Raw genomic sequence first — 16348 nt, 5'->3', positions numbered from 1 at the left:
GGGTCAACAGCATTGATTTGGATAGGGAGAGAAAAAAAACCTAGACGATAAACATAAGGTCAAACCGAAAAGAAAAATCTTTTCAAAAAATCATTCAAGGATATGCCATGAAAATGCAAAGAAAAGAAAAAGAAGGAAATGAATTAACAAAACCAAAACCAAAATCTGGATCATTTTTTGCCTCATGGTTATTTTTTATTCCCAAAGACTACCCACCATTATTCGAAATGGATCCAATATCAAAAACAAGCAAGCAAGCAGAGAAAATATGATCATCGATGCTTGTTCGCTTAAAAATTTTTTTCGCTTAAAAAAATCGAATCTATCGCCATCTATGGATTGAGGAAAAAAATTAAATGAATTCGAATCATATTTTCTTTCATTTATACCACTACCTTTATTGTTCTTTCTGTAACCAACCCCCAAAATCCAAAAAAAAAAAAAAAAAACGGGGGAAAACAATCAAAAGTAATCATTATCACACTTACTAACTGATCACTATGCTACTACTACCATTATCACATTATGGCAACAACAACAACAAAAAAAAAAATGGGAGGAGCTATGAGGAAATCCCTCCTCCTCTTTCTCTTCAAATCAAGATATATATCCTCTTCCTCCTCCTCTTCCTCAATTAAGATATATATCTTTCTCACCCTCCGTGTATATATCTTGTTCTTTCTTTCTTTCGTTTCTAGCTCACTAACCTCATCATCATCATCATCATCATCATTGTTGGGGATCTTTTTATCTTTGTTTGGTATCCTCACTTCACTATATCATTCTGTATCATTTTTTTTTGTTTCATCAATATCTTTCTAAGGATATTTTGTTCTTCCTCACAATAATAATATATTACTCACCTCATCATCATCATTATCATCATCGCTCAATTTCGTTCCACTGTTGTCGTAAAATTTTTGTTGTTGAAAAGATTCATTATTCTTTGCTTTTAGCTTTTTTTCTTCTTCTTCTTCTTTTCTTGAAAGCATAACCCATCATCATTGTTATTATCGTTCGTTTATTATCATCCATCAACCATTTGAAACATCGAAACATTTTTTTCTGGTTTGGTTTGGTTGTGTGTTGAGATTTTCTATTTATTTCTTCTTCTTTGTTTGTTTCGTCGTCTGTGTGATTGGTTTGATTGTCGTTTGTTTGATTTTTGTGTGTGTGTGTTTTTGGTTTGTTTGATGATTGTTGTTTTGAAAGAATTATCATTGAATTTTGAAAGATAATTTTATTCTGTAGTCTTCATCGATTCTTGAAGAATATTTTTTTTCTTGATTTTGGTTTTTTCTTTCCTGCTGTCTTCTTCAAAACATTCGAAAGCAAAAACATTCGAATCATCAAAACATTCGAATCATCCAAAAACATTCGAAATCCAAAAACATTCGAATCGAACATGACTGATGTATTTAGTTGGGGTGATAGTTCACCTGAAGATCCATTTGATGATGATTCATGGATGTCTGAACCGGAATCAATTTGTAATAATTGGCGTGGATGGAAAAGAACAACAACAACAAATGATAATTCATTAAATATACATCATATTGGTTATAATAATGGTTCGATGGCCTCAACATCAACAACAACAACAACAACAAATCATGGCCATCAAAATAGATATCATCATCATCATCATCTACATCTACCATCAAACAGTAGTGGTAATTATTATTATTATTATTATTTTAAAAATGATGATAATTTGTTAACAAAATTAATTTAATTTTTTTGGGGAAAATAAAATAAAATTTTTTTTAGGAATTACAACAAATAGACAAGAACAACAACAAACAACATCATCGACAACGAATGAAACAATACGTCGAACTCAATTTAATTTACCTCAACAAACATCATCATCATCATCATCATATTTAAATAATATTAATAATCGTTCTGGTGATAATAATAATAATAATAATAATGGTTCATCAACAACAACAACAAATAATCCAAATCAATTTGTTCAATCGGCTTCCGCTTCATCAACATCAAGAAATCATTTGACACCAGCATTTGCAACATCATCATCATTATCAACAAATCAATCAGAAAATTTTTTAATTAATCCAAATAATAATGATTATAATAGAATTTCAGGTTTGTAAATTTTTTGTAAAACTTTTTTTTAAAACAAGAAAAGTAGCCATCATCATTATCATCATTTTATGATGATGATGGGTGAGTCGAAATTGAAAAATTTTTCCACAGGGTCTTGTGTGTGTGTTTGGTTTGTTTCACATCATTTCATTTTCATTGTTCTATGTATCACACATATACTATACTAGCATTGCAAGCCATTGGCCATTGGCTTCGTCTACTAAGTAGACGAAGTCTAGCTTAGTCATAAGGCCAATTCCAATGCAAGCCAGCCATTTGTTTATGTAAAAATCAAAAGACCCTTATAAATAAAAAATGCAAGCCATCCATTTTTCGAGCATGCGCATTGAAATTGAAAAAAGTGTTTCGTCTCAGCCAGTCAGTGTTTTACTTTTTTATGTTATTGTGGATGGATTGGTGTTTTTTGTTTTGTTTGGTTAGCCTTGTGTGTGTGTGTGTTACCATTGGTTAGGGCCGACGACCTATTGCCTTTAACCCCTCATTCGTCATTATTTTATCATTTTTATTTCTATTTAAGAATGATGATGTGTAGGAGGAAGAGGATAATAAGAATTCATTCATTCAGTGTATACACGCTTTTTTATTTATTTAACACAAAGAGAGGGAGAGTTTTTTTTATTTTATTTTCTTCTTTCTCTGTGTCTGTGTGAATGTTGCACATCAATTTTAAGTTAAAAAATTTCTGTTCTGTTCTGTTCAATTTTACTTTTTTTTCGTTTTTTTTTGTTTGTTTGTTTGTTTGGTTGATTCATTCGTTCATAGTTTGGGTTGGGCTAGTCCACTTATTGACTGTGAAAAAAAACTAGTCTGCCTGCTTGCCTGCCATATATTATGTAATTTTTTTTTGTTTGAAAATTCAATTGACGAAGGGGGGAGGATGGTCGGGTACCCAGCGCAATGATGCGATATTTTTGGACTTTTTTTTTGTTGGCTGGATAAAAGAAATACTTTGGTTAGTCGATCTGTGAATATAAATGAAATGTTTGTCTGAGCTATTCATCATCAAGATTGAATAGATTATTGGATCGTTGAAGGTTAAATGATGCGGCTTGTAGTTTTTATTTATTTATTCAAGATGTTAATGATGTTTGATGATGATGATGACGATAATCATTTGTCTGTTTCTAAGGGGAGGAAACTTTCTTTCTGTTTTTCTTTTTTTTTAGTTTTAAGATATTCTTTTTTCTAACAAAAGACCCTAAGGGTATTTTAAGGAAATTGAAAAAAAAATATATAACCCTTTATTATCCAAATTTCCAATTTGGTTGTTTCGAATTATATCAATAATATCATGACCTGAATTGAACTTGGATTTTTTTTTCAACAATGACCAAATTTGGAAATTGATATAAATCTAGATAGATAGAGAGAGATTGTATTTGCAAAAAAAAATCAAAGAAATCCATATTTGAAAAATGAAAGAAAAATTGAAGGATTTTGTTATTGTTGACCGCATTCATGGAACACAGAAATACACACCTGGAAAACAGGTTTTATTCATTTATTATGAAACATTTTGATTATGAAATTTTGAAATTTGAATTTTGATTTTTGATTTTCTTGTTTACAAAACAGGAATCGATCAACAACAAATACCACCATGCTGTATGATGGGCATAAATATACCACCAACATTAACAGAATTAGCAGCACGTTCAGTTGCATATCATATATCATTTGAAATTGTTGAACGTGTTTGTAGTCCATTACCTGAACAATTACAATTACGTATTGCATATTGGAGTTTTCCCGATAATGAAGAAGATATACGATTATATTCTTGTTTAGCTAATGGTTCGGCTGATGAATTTCAAAAAGGTGAAACAATGTATCGTTTTGGTTCGGTACATTGTGTTTTACAAATTGGTTAGTCTTGAAAAAAAATTGATTTTTTTTTGTTGTTTTAAATTAAAAATTAATTTGAAATTATTTTTTTTCAGGTTTTCATCTTAGTGCTACAGTTTTAACATCAACAAAACCATGTACAGTTGCTGTTACATTTGATCGTTGTCGTATAACATCATGTAATTGTACATGTACATCACAATCATCATGGTGTTCACATGTTGTTGCTGTTTGTCTTTATCGTATTTATCAGGTAAATAACAAACAAACCAAAAAAATATAACAAAATAGGTTTTAAGGTATTAATATTAATTTTGTTTGTTTCGGTTTTTATATAATTTTAGCCAAATAAAGTAAGATTACGTGCACCAGTTTCCGAATCATTAACACGTTTATCACGTGATCAATTACAAAAATTTGCTCAGTATCTAATATCAAAATCTCCACAATCGATTCTTCCTATTGCTCAAAGTTTATTGGATGATTTATTATTGAATGAAAATAGTAATATTAATAAAGTACGTGGTGCACCTGATCCAACTGCTGGTGCACCAGCAAATGAACAAACTAAATGGTGTTTAGATGAATTTCAATTACATGAAAATATACGAAAAATTGTTATAAAACTTTGTATACCATCACCAATGGTTTATTCGGATGTAAATTATTTATCATCAACAGCACCACCTGCTGCATCCGAATGGTCATCATTATTACGACCATTACGTGGACGTGAACCAGAAGGTCTTTGGAATCTTTTGTCTATTGTAAGAGAAATGTTACGTCGTCATGATCGTAATGCTATACCATTATTACGAATTTTAACTGAAGAATTATTAAGCTGTGATCAAATATTGATTTGGTGGTTTAGTACTAATGTTTCATTAAATCGTGGTTGTCCTCCAAATAGTTTTTCCAACAATAACAATCATCATAATGGTGGTGGTGGTGGTACAAATCATAATCATAATGGTGGTAATGGTAATTCAAATTCAAACAATAATAATAATAATCGTTCAATGCATTCAAATATTTATGCATCACAACATGCTTGTTGTTCATTATGTGATGAAATTGTTGTATTATGGCGTTTAATAGCATTAAATCCAGCACATTCATTTTTAGATACACATACATTATATGTACAATTGAAAGAATATCATTTAAAAACATTATCAGTTATTTATCGTTTAAAACCATCTAGTGCTATTTGTTATAGTAATCCTTATCATTTTAATCGTTCATCATTTCGTTCATTATCATCATCTACGAATACAACAACAACAACGTCAACAACAACAACAAATAATAATAATTTGAATTCAGAAAAATTCAATGATTTAACAATATTTTCTGGCTTTAAACCGGCTATGATTAGTTGTTTAATTAATTGGGATAATTATCCAATACCTGGTATTACTAATCAGAAAAAAATACATTGTTATTATGATCCATATTTACATGGGTTACATGGTCAATTAAATTCAACAACAATTAATCATTCAATAACAAGTACATTACATTTTAATGATTCAATGATTGGTGGTTCATGGCCAACAACAACATCTAATGATAATAATAATAATAATAATAATAATAATAATAATGGTAAATCTCCATCAACATTGAATTGTCAACAACAACAACAAAATCATCAATCAGATCAATTTAGTGATACAAATAGTAGTGGTGGTGATAATCGAAAATCAAGAAAAACAAATAAAAATAATAAAAATAGAAAATCTAATCAACAACAACAACAACAAAAAGATAAAGATTGTGAAGAATCAGATGATTCTGGCAATCAAGATATTTGTTGGGAAAGATATTCAGTTGCAAGTAGTGTTGATAATGATAATGATGATGGTGATAAATTAGATGAACCAATACCTGGACCATCAGGTTTACAGCAACAACAACAACAACAACAACATTCATCAAATGATCAAGAACAACAACAAGCTGAAGAATCGAATGATAATAATATTGTTCAACAACAAAAACAAATTTCAAATAATAATGATGATGATTATCAAATTTATATTTATAATAATAATAATAATAATAAAGATGATAATCATCAACAAGAAATATGTCAAAATTCATCAATAGATGATTATGAATGGGATCCAATATTATTACAAGCAACAAAAATAAAATCAATAAATGATTCATTTGAAATATTATTTGCAAGAGCTGAAGCATTATATGCACATGGTTATGTTGATGAAGCATGTCGTTTATCAAAATGTTTAGCTAAAGAATTATTAGCTAATCCACCTGATTTAAAATTAGATTTAAATAATCAAAATCAAAATGGTGAACTAAATCAATCAACAACAACAACAGCAAATAATCAATCAGGAAGAAATCATACAAAACGTATGAATCGTATACGATTTAATCCAATTTTACATCAAATATCATTATTATCATCATCAACATTATCAAAAGCAGCATTTTTATGTCAAGTTTTATCGGAAAATCAAGAAACACATTTATTAGCATTTCAAATTGGTTTGTTTGGTTTAGAATTAATTCGACCACCAGCATCAACAAAAGCATTAGAAGTAAAATTAGCACATCAAGAACAAGAATTAGTAAATTTATTGAAAAAAATTCCATTATGTTCAAATGCATTAAATGTTTTACGTGAAAAAGCTGAACAATTACGTGATGGTCGTTTAACAACACGTGGTGAAGCATTATTACCATTATCATTAGCTAGTTATTTATTTGATGCATTTCTTTCATCAAATCAAATTATACCTGGACAATATCGTTTACCAACGGATGAACGATTATTATTTGATGCAACTGTTGCTGCGATTGGTTTGAAAGCAAAAGTTTCGGAAGCTGAACATCCATTACTTTGTGAAGGAACTAGAAGACAACGTGGTGATTTAGCATTACAATTATTAGTACATTATAAAGATAATAAACAACGTTTAGATTTAATAATGGAAAAATTATTAGATCTTGAAATACATCCAATTTTTAATAGTAGTAAAAAACAACAACAACAACAATCTTTGAATAATGTAAATTCAAAATCTACATCATCATCATCGAATGTTCAAAAATCAACCATAGAATCAACAGCAACGATTATTGATCCTATACCATCATCATCATCTACAAAAGATTCAACACCGAAACAAACTACCTCAAAAATCATAACTGAAAATGATGATAATAATAATGATGATCAACAACAACAACAATCATCGTCAACCGAATGGAATATGGTTGATGAATTTGAAAAATTTAATATAAAATCAACTCCAACTGCAAAACCAAATGATTGTAGTACAACATCATCGGATAATAATTCACCAACAATAATACGAAGAACATTATTTCATAAATCAAATTCTGGTTCTGATAGTAGTAGTAGTAGTAGTAGTGGTAGTGGAAATGAAACAAGTAGTAGTCAAACAAGTGAAACAAGTAGTAATGATTCTTTATCAACAAATTCTGATTGTAAAAAATCTAATAATAATCCGAATCAAATCAATAATTCTAATGATGATAATACAAAAATTACCATTACTGCTACTGATGGTAATAATGATGATGATAATTCAAAATGTTCTTCAATCGATCCAAAAGCTGGACCATCATCATCATCATCATCAAAAAAGATTTTGGATTCAAATTCTTCTGGTGGTGGTTCATCGATTCTTGTAACTCCTGGTCCTACATTATCAACATCATCATCATCGCAACCATCAACAACAACACCATCAACTTGTTCACAACAGCCAACAACATATCAATTATCATCATCAGGTTCTCAACAACAACAACAACAATATCATCATTTATCAACAACGGCAGGACCATCATCATCCACAACAAATGGTTTACAATCATTAAAACCATTACGTTATAAAGGTAAACGTCATTATCCAATAATACCAAATCAACCATCAGAAGCATCAGCACATTTTATGTTTGAATTAGCTAAAACATTATTAGCTAAAGCTGGTGGTAATAATACAACAGTATTATTTACACAACCACCATCATCACAAAATTGTCGTTCACCACATCGTTTATTACATATGTGTGCATTTCAAATTGGTTTATATGCACTTGGATTACATAATGCTGTTTCACCAAATTGGTTATCAAGAACTTATTCATCACATGTATCATGGATAACATGTCAAGCAATGGAAATTGGTCATCAAGCTATTGAATTTTTAATCGATACATGGGAAGGACATTTAACACCATCGGAAGTAGCATCATTAGCTGATCGTGCATCACGTTCACAAGAATCATTAATGATAAAAGCAGCAGGTGAATTAGCATTATCATGTTTACCACATGCACATGCATTAACACCAAGTGAAATTCAACGTGCATTAATACAATGTAAAGAACAAAATAAACAAATGCTTGAACGTGCTATTTTATCTGTTGAACAAGCTGCACAAGGTGGTGGTGTTTATCCAGAAGTATTATTTGATGTTGCAAGAAAATGGTTTCAATTATATATTGATGAAAAAGCTATTCAAATTTTTAAAACTAAACAAGAAATGAATATTAATAATAACGATACAAATAATAATGATAATAATGGTGATAATAATAATGATGATGTAGATGATGAATATTGTACATTAGATAATAATGATCTACAATCATCATCATCAATTAATTTACAAACATCAACAACAACAACAACGACAAACACAAATTTTGATCCATCAAGACCGGATATTTTACATATTTGTAAAGCAAAACAAGAATTTTTTGATTCTATTGATCTATATAAACAAAGACGTGATTTATTTAGAATTCCTGAACCAGAAAATATTATGTCATCTCCTTCAAGATATTATCCTATGCATTATTATCATTTTAATAATAATAATAATAATAATCCAATGATTGATCAATCTGCTTATTATTATCATAATCATAATCATCATCATCATCATTATCAATCATCACCGGCAACATCATTATTTCCAAATGGACAGAATATTTATTCATCTATTCCGGATATGAATAATCCATATTTATTTTATAATCCTTCTCAACAACAACAACAACTTAATAATAATAATAATGTTCAACAATCTAATCCGATGGCTAATTATTATCAACCAAATCCAGCTATTTTATATGATGCACAACGTGGTTATCATCAAAATCCATCTTCATCATCAACATATCAAACAACATTAATTGGTCAAAATTATAATCCAATACAACAACAACAACAATGTAATAATAATAACAACAATCGTGCTCAATATTATCCATTATTATCGAATACACCATTACTTTCATCACCGATTGTTGTTAATTCTTCTTCATCATCTTCTTCTTCTTCGGGATTGACTTCAATTAATCCGGTTAATAATGGTACAAATCAAGGATCTTCTAATATTGGTAGTAATGGTATTAATGTTGGTGTTGGATCATCATCAATGTTTCAATCAAATGGAAATTATTTCTATCCAATTGCTAATAATTCACAACAACAACAACAACAACAGCCTTTGCCATTCAATATACCACCACCACCACCACCATCATTACATTACATTACTCCAGCTGGTAATATTTTACCATATCCATTTATATCATCATTTACTCCAATACAAAGATTTATGCCACCAAATTTAATGGCTTCACAAGAAAATATGCGACAAAATTTTAAAGTTTTTGTTGATCATCTGGCTCAATATCAGCCATCATCATCGTCATCATCATCATCATCATCAACCAACACTAACACTAATACTAACATTACAAATGGTAATACATCTTCTAATCAAATGAATGGAATTCCGATTCATAATCATTCAAATCATCATCATCATCATCATCATTCAGTTGGTCAACAACAACAACAACAACAAACAAATAATTTATGTCCAAAAGAATTAACTTATTTACATGCAGCATATCGTGTCGGTATGTTAGCAATGGAAGCATTAGCACGTCGTGTTAATGATGATAGACCACAAGCAAAATATGCTCGTAATCCATCTTATGGTGAAGATGTTCGATGGCTTTTGTCGATTGCTAAAAAACTTGGTATGTATTTATTTGTAATCAGTATTGTGTAACTAAATTTCATTTATTTTTTTTATAGGTACTCAATATGTTCAAGAATATTGTCTATGTGCATTATCAGCAATTTCATCACCATTCGTATTGAAAGATATTATATTCGATTCTAATATTTGGATTTATGGAAATCAATACAATAATACAGCCTATGTACATACAATACGATCACATATAATAACACCGCTTATACATAAATGTCAAATGATGTAAGTTTTTTGTTTAAAGAAAATTGTTCCAAAAAAATATTTAAAATATATTATTTTCTTTTTCTTTTCATAAATAGGTTTACATCGGGTATCTATTTTCAATTAATGAATATTGCATCAAGTGATTATGATGAATTTATTAGTACATTACGTACAGCACGATCAGTTTTTCAATTAATACCTGGTGGTAATTTACAATTTAATGATCTTTTACATAAATTAAAACGAACAAAAAGTTGTAAAAAAGAATTATGGCAACAGATTACCAAAGCATTGTTAATAACATGATTGATATAAAAACATATAATAATTTCAGATTGTAATTCAGATTTGTAATTAATTTTTTTTCGCGAGTTTTTCGAAAAAAAACTCTTATAGGAAACTCTTATGATATTATATTCGTGATACAATTCATTACAAATACAAAACTTAATATAAAATAGATGAATAGAATTCAATTCAATTTAGCTTTTCTTTTTTGAATCAATGAAATTAACCACGGAAAACCATTTACCATTTACCATTATCATTTGAATCATAATTCGTGATATATTTATTAATTTTTTAAAAGAAAAAAACAATGATTCAATTGAACAACAGCTTGAGTAATATGAAAAAGATATTCTTATTACTAGCTAGGTAGAATTTAGAATGAATTTTTTTTTAATTTAAATCAATTTGAACATCATTATCATCATTATCTAATACGAAATATGATAGAATTATAATGATGAAATTTAATCAAATGAATCAATATTTTAGCCTATTTTTTTTAGTTACCAAAAAAAACAAATAATTTTTCAATCATCAAAATTTAGCCTGCTCTTATCTCATCAAATCAATTTTATTTATTTAATTTCATTTTTGTATAATAATAATAACAAAACAGAAAAAAAATGTCGACTGAAATTTTTTTTTTTTTTTAAAGGTGATATATAATATGATTTTCAATATGATAACAACAACAACAACAACAAATGTAAAAATAATGATTTTAATTTCACAATTTCAAAAAAATAATAAACAGCATTACAAATTACATACACAATCTCAATACATTTTTATTTGCAGTAATTAAAATTATAAAACAAAAAAAAATTAAAAATTAAAAATTAAAAAAATGAAAATAAAGATTCTATCAACTTTTAAACCCTATTGGCTTTTCTCTCATCTGATTTTTAAGATTTTTTTTTGTTTTGAAATTTTTGTGGAATCAACCTGTTGATCACCGAAAAAGATGGTTATATTAGATTCCAATCGATCGACGGTGATTCGATGACCATTTTGTTTGTTTGTTTGTTTTTCCTGGTTTCAATTTCATTCGGAATAAATTATAACCACGTACAAGAAAAAAATAAAATATTCAGTTGATCGGTGGATATTTTTGGTGAATATGTCCACCAATAATGTTCACTATTATATCATTTCGTTATTTGGATTTTTTTTTTGGTCTAAATTTTGATTCCTTTTCTTTGATCAATATTATTATTTCTTGTTTTTCTATTATCATTTTGATTGATTGTTTTCGTTGTTGATGGTAATGATGGAGCATCCGATTGTAAACGATCGATATCAAATTTTTCCATTGATAATAATGGTTTACGTTTACTATCATTGATTCGTTTTTTTGTTGTTGTTGTTTCTGAAATTGTTGATCCTGCTGCAGCAGCAGCAGAAGCAGCAGCTGTAGCAATGGATGCTGTATCTAAATTTGATGATGATGATGTTGGAATATTGGCTGGTGATATTGGTGAATTACCATCTCTGGTTACTTCACAAACACAACATGATGGTGCGAAAAAATTTTCACTCGATATCGATTGACCAGATTCATCTAATGATAATAATTTTTTCTTTATATATTTTTGTCGACATCTGGATACAAAACCAAATGATAATGATATTTGATTTGAACATGGTGAATTTGGTGTCCTGAATATAGTAAAAATTAAATTAAGAAAAAGTTTATCCGAAAATTAAAACAAAAAACAAAACTTACATGCAAACTTCAACTTTAATTGCCTGTCTTAAACGACGATCACGATCAGCAATATTAACAACATATTTCCATTGACGACGATCATTTAATGCTGCTTTTGGTTCTAATAATATTGTACGTGATGGACATAATGGTTCAATTGAAATGGATGTTTCATCTGCTTGTCGTTTATAACGTGAATGACCACCATTATGACCATTATGATTTTGATTACCACCATTCGGATTTTGATGATTATTATAATGATTATTTGAAAAAGATTGATGATGATTATGATCACCATTATGAGAATACATTGATTTTATTGAATTATGATTGTTATTGTTCGTATCGATTGTTCCGGAATTTGAATTAATCGATTGTATCGTACCATCACCACCATTGATTGGATTATTATTATTATTATTATTGTGGTTATTATTAATCATTGAATATCTTTGATGATTCGATGATGGTATTATATTACGAATATATTTCCAATCTAAATTATGATAATGTTGTACGATTGATGGATGTTGTGGTTGTTCATGATTTATGATAATCGAATTCATACGATATCGATATGGCTGTTGTTGTCTTTGTTGTTGCTGGTATTGATGACCAGGTGAAAGTGGTGGATGTTGTGGTTGCGTTTGTTGATTATGATAATTATTATATGGCTCAGAATATGGATATTTTGTATAAATATCACCATATTGTTCACCAAAATCATCATCAAAATATGGTTCACTATCATTTTCACTTTCATCAATAAATTCTGATGAAATATTAAAACGTTTTGCTTTGGCCATTTTTATTAATAAAAATACTTCATCCGATGGATAATAAGGAACTTTTGAACATACAGTACGACCAGTTTCTGGACAATATTGTGGTTGTGGTTGATAATTTGGTGGTGATGGTGGCGGTTGATAATAACTTTGCTGATATGGTCCATATTGTCTTTCAATATTTAATGATTGTTGTTGTTGCTGTTGATGAACAGGTAATGTTATTGAATATGATGTAAATGTTGATGATAATGGATATGAATTATGTATTATATTCGATGATGATCTAGGTGATGATAATGGTGATCTTGATGGATGATGATGATAATACCTTGCTAAACCATGACGATATGGTAATGATGATGATGATGATGATGATGTAATTGATTGACAATCAATATAATTAATGAATATCAATAAAATTATCGATGATAATAATTTCCATATTTGTAATGATGATGATGATGATGATGGCAATGATTTGATTTTGAATATCAATGATGAGAATAATGTTTTTGGAGATGATGATGATGACAATGATTTCATGGTGACTAAAATGATGAAAAATTTAATGATAGTTAATGGTAATGTTGATGATCGATAACCTTGATCTTTTAATTTTGTTGTTGTTGTTGTTATCATTAATAATAATCTATGTTGATTGATTAATAAATTGTTTGATTTCATTTTGATTTCTGATTTTTTTTTTTGATTTTTTAATTGATTAAATCAAAAAAAAAAAAAAATGACCACCAACAAACAAACAAATTTTCAATGGCTTCTGGCTTTGTTTTTCGTTTTTTTTCCTGTATACAGTGAGAGAGAGAGCGAGAGAAAAGTCAATCAATCAATCAATCGATCGATCGATTGATTGAAAAACAAACGACTTTTTGTTTTGGTTTTTTGGTCAGGGTTTGAAAGAAATGAATATCGCTTAATGATTTGAACAAAACAAACAAGCAAATCATGTTTTTTACTGATGATGATTGTTGATTTTTTTCTATTCAATCAATTTCGTTGGGGAAAAAAAAGCCATCAAAGTAAAAAAATACTTTCAAAATTCGATTATCCCATATGAATATATTTTAATTGAAAACAACAAAACAAAAAAAAAATCATTAAAAAAAAACACACAGGGAAACGTTGAAGGAAGGAAGCAAAGAAGAAGAAACGACAAAATGTTTTGCCAAGTGCAAAAAAAAAAGAATCTGTCAATTTCAATTTCCACCATTGACTGTCTTTTGATTTAATTTAATTTGAATTATCAATGGATGATGATGATGATGATATCAGCAAAACACCAACACATTTTTTTCAATTAAATTCGCGAATTGACACCCAAACAAAATGTTTTTTTAAAAAAACAAAACAAACACACACACACACACACCCAGGATATGACGTTTGTTTTGCAGGTGAAATAACGACACCAACCTATTTATTCTCTCTCTCTCTCTCCTATAATGTCCACAACCAAGATACAAATTTTTTTTTTTGCACTGAAATGAATGAATCATTGATGATGATTAAGCTGATGATTGGGTGGATGGATGGTTGAAATAAATGGACAAGAAACATTTAGTGAAAACTTTTTGGAGAAACAAAAAAATGCCGAGGCGTTTTATCGATGATAATCAACCACCATCACCAAACAAAAACGGATTTAAAATTTTCAATTCAATGGAATTTAACGAAATGAAAAAACGAAAAAAAAGTGAAAAAAAGATTTGCCATTGATTTGAGCGAGATCGAGCGAGAAAATGAAAAAAAAAATTCACATCATAAGACTCACACTATAGTGGATTGGAACAGAAACAGAAAAAAAAATGAAGATCAAGATCTTTCAATGTTGTTTTGCACGAGTTTTTTTTCATTTGTTTGTTCGTCATCAACATGTCTCTTCATCATGTTCTCAATGATTATGGTCGACAACGAAGACGGCTACGACGACGACGATGACTGCGATGGTCATCATTGGATGTAAAAAAAAAGAGATAAATAAGTTCAACAGGCGTCCAATACTTTTTTTTTGCTAAAATTCAGTTTCGCTTTGCTTTGTTTTTTTGGGAAAAAATTTGTTGCAATCATTGATGATCCAGGACAGGACAAGTGTTAACGTTTTTTTTTTTGGGAGCCAAAAAACAAAGAAGGAAAAATAAAGAAGAAGAAGAAGAAGAAGGAAAAACCAATTCATTTAGTTTAGTTTTGTTCAAAAACAAACAACAAGCCGCATCAATCAAATCAAATAAAAAGAGAATGGTGATGGTTTTTTATTAATTTCTTGGGACTTTTTTTTACATCATCGACAACCGCGACGACACCGTTTTTTTTCATTTTGACACATCTTTTTCTTGTGAGAGAGAAAAACATTACACGATTAAAAACATCCCAAAGCAAAGCAAACAAAAATCACGGTAAATTTTTTTCATTTTGATTTTCAATAAAGGAAAAACAATAGGAAATGAAATTGGGATTTTTAAATTTGAAAAAAATTGAAAATCAGGAACAAACAGTGTTAAAAAAAGTGAGATGGTTAATGAAGAAAAAAGGGAGGAAAGGAAAATCAATTAAACTTAACACAAACAAGATTGATTGATTAATTTGATTAAAATCTGTAACTGGGGTGGGGGAAAACAAAAAGATTTAAATAAAATTAACATTTTTGTTTTACTTGCTTTACTTTCAATAGTTTTCATATATATAAAACTATTGAAATCAAGATCAAAATTAAAAGTAAAGGTTATGTAAAGGAATGTAAAGGTTGTACTATAATATTTTTTTTTTTGACAATAATGCTGTTGTTGTTGTTCAATCAATATCCATATGATAAATCTTTCAAATGGTGGTTGATGGTGGTTGGACATTTAGTAGTTTCTGAATCTGAAGATTTGAAAGATTAAATGGCAAATTTTCTTGTAAATGTTTTTTTTTCTTTTTTTCATTTTGATGAATGTTTTGTTTGTTTGTTCAGATAGATCAAATGGATGAATGGATTTATAAGGATGGCTTTCTTGATTGTATCTTTTTATGATGTTTTGTTTTATCATCGGTGGTCATCATATTCAAATAATCTTTTTTTTCTGATTTTAATCGATTTTTATGTGCCTTTTAACGAAAAAATCTTTGAGGCGACCAAGGAAGTTGTTGCTGATGGTGGTGGTGGTGGTGGGAAAATAAAACCATCACCAATGATAAATTATCATGTCGTTTGATGGTGGTGACCATTGTATGATCGCTTTGATCGATTTTTGTTCGTAAATAAAAAAAAATGTCAACATTTCATTTTCTTAGTTTCTTTC

The 16348-nt window shown here is 28.8% G+C and overlaps 2 protein-coding genes across 3 annotated transcripts; one reads left to right on the top strand and one right to left on the bottom strand.

Annotated features, from left to right (window-relative positions):
* Positions 1 to 1214: 1214 nt before the first annotated feature.
* On the top strand, positions 1215 to 11938 carry LOC113796430 (zinc finger SWIM domain-containing protein 8 homolog). Of its 2 annotated transcripts, XM_027346703.2 has the most exons (7): positions 1215 to 1673; positions 1771 to 2112; positions 3709 to 3999; positions 4074 to 4231; positions 4323 to 10038; positions 10097 to 10280; positions 10358 to 11938. In XM_027346703.2, the coding sequence occupies exons 1-7, from the start codon at positions 1406 to 1408 to the stop codon at positions 10566 to 10568; spliced, it is 7170 nt and encodes a 2389-aa protein (XP_027202504.2). In that variant the 5' UTR covers positions 1215 to 1405; the 3' UTR covers positions 10569 to 11938. The 2 variants fall into 2 exon arrangements, with proteins under 2 accessions (XP_027202504.2, XP_075678356.1); XM_075822241.1 differs by lacking the exons at positions 1215 to 1673; positions 1771 to 2112 and adding an exon at positions 2809 to 2966.
* LOC113796454 (uncharacterized) lies at positions 11317 to 15090 on the bottom strand. The gene is made up of 2 exons (XM_027346728.2): positions 12280 to 15090; positions 11317 to 12212 (listed from the first exon to the last, which is right to left on the bottom strand). Exons 1-2 carry the CDS (start codon positions 13734 to 13736, stop codon positions 11732 to 11734), a joined length of 1938 nt encoding a protein of 645 aa, XP_027202529.2. The 5' UTR covers positions 13737 to 15090; the 3' UTR covers positions 11317 to 11731.
* Positions 15091 to 16348: the final 1258 nt, after the last annotated feature.

Source organism: Dermatophagoides pteronyssinus, unplaced genomic scaffold, assembly GCF_027571235.1.
Source record: "Dermatophagoides pteronyssinus isolate colony J.1.1.1.1 unplaced genomic scaffold, Derpt_VIB-CSIC_2022.12 sq0016, whole genome shotgun sequence".
Lineage (NCBI taxonomy): Eukaryota > Metazoa > Arthropoda > Arachnida > Sarcoptiformes > Pyroglyphidae > Dermatophagoides > Dermatophagoides pteronyssinus.
This window is presented reverse-complemented; position numbering and strand designations above follow the sequence as displayed.

Bases quoted from the DNA above. Each gene is read 5' to 3' on its own strand.
- LOC113796454 (XM_027346728.2), bottom strand. From the start codon at position 13,736: ATGAAATCAAACAATTTATTAATCAATCAACATAGATTATTATTAATG. The intron at 12,213-12,279 runs GTAAGTTTTGTT...TACTATATTCAG, and splicing joins ATTAAAGTTGAAGTTTGCAT to GACACCAAATTCACCATGTT.
- LOC113796430 (XM_027346703.2), top strand. From the start codon at position 1,406: ATGACTGATGTATTTAGTTGGGGTGATAGTTCACCTGAAGATCCATTT. The intron at 4,000-4,073 runs GTTAGTCTTGAA...ATTTTTTTTCAG, and splicing joins ACATTGTGTTTTACAAATTG to GTTTTCATCTTAGTGCTACA. The intron at 10,039-10,096 runs GTATGTATTTAT...TTTTTTTTATAG, and splicing joins GTCGATTGCTAAAAAACTTG to GTACTCAATATGTTCAAGAA.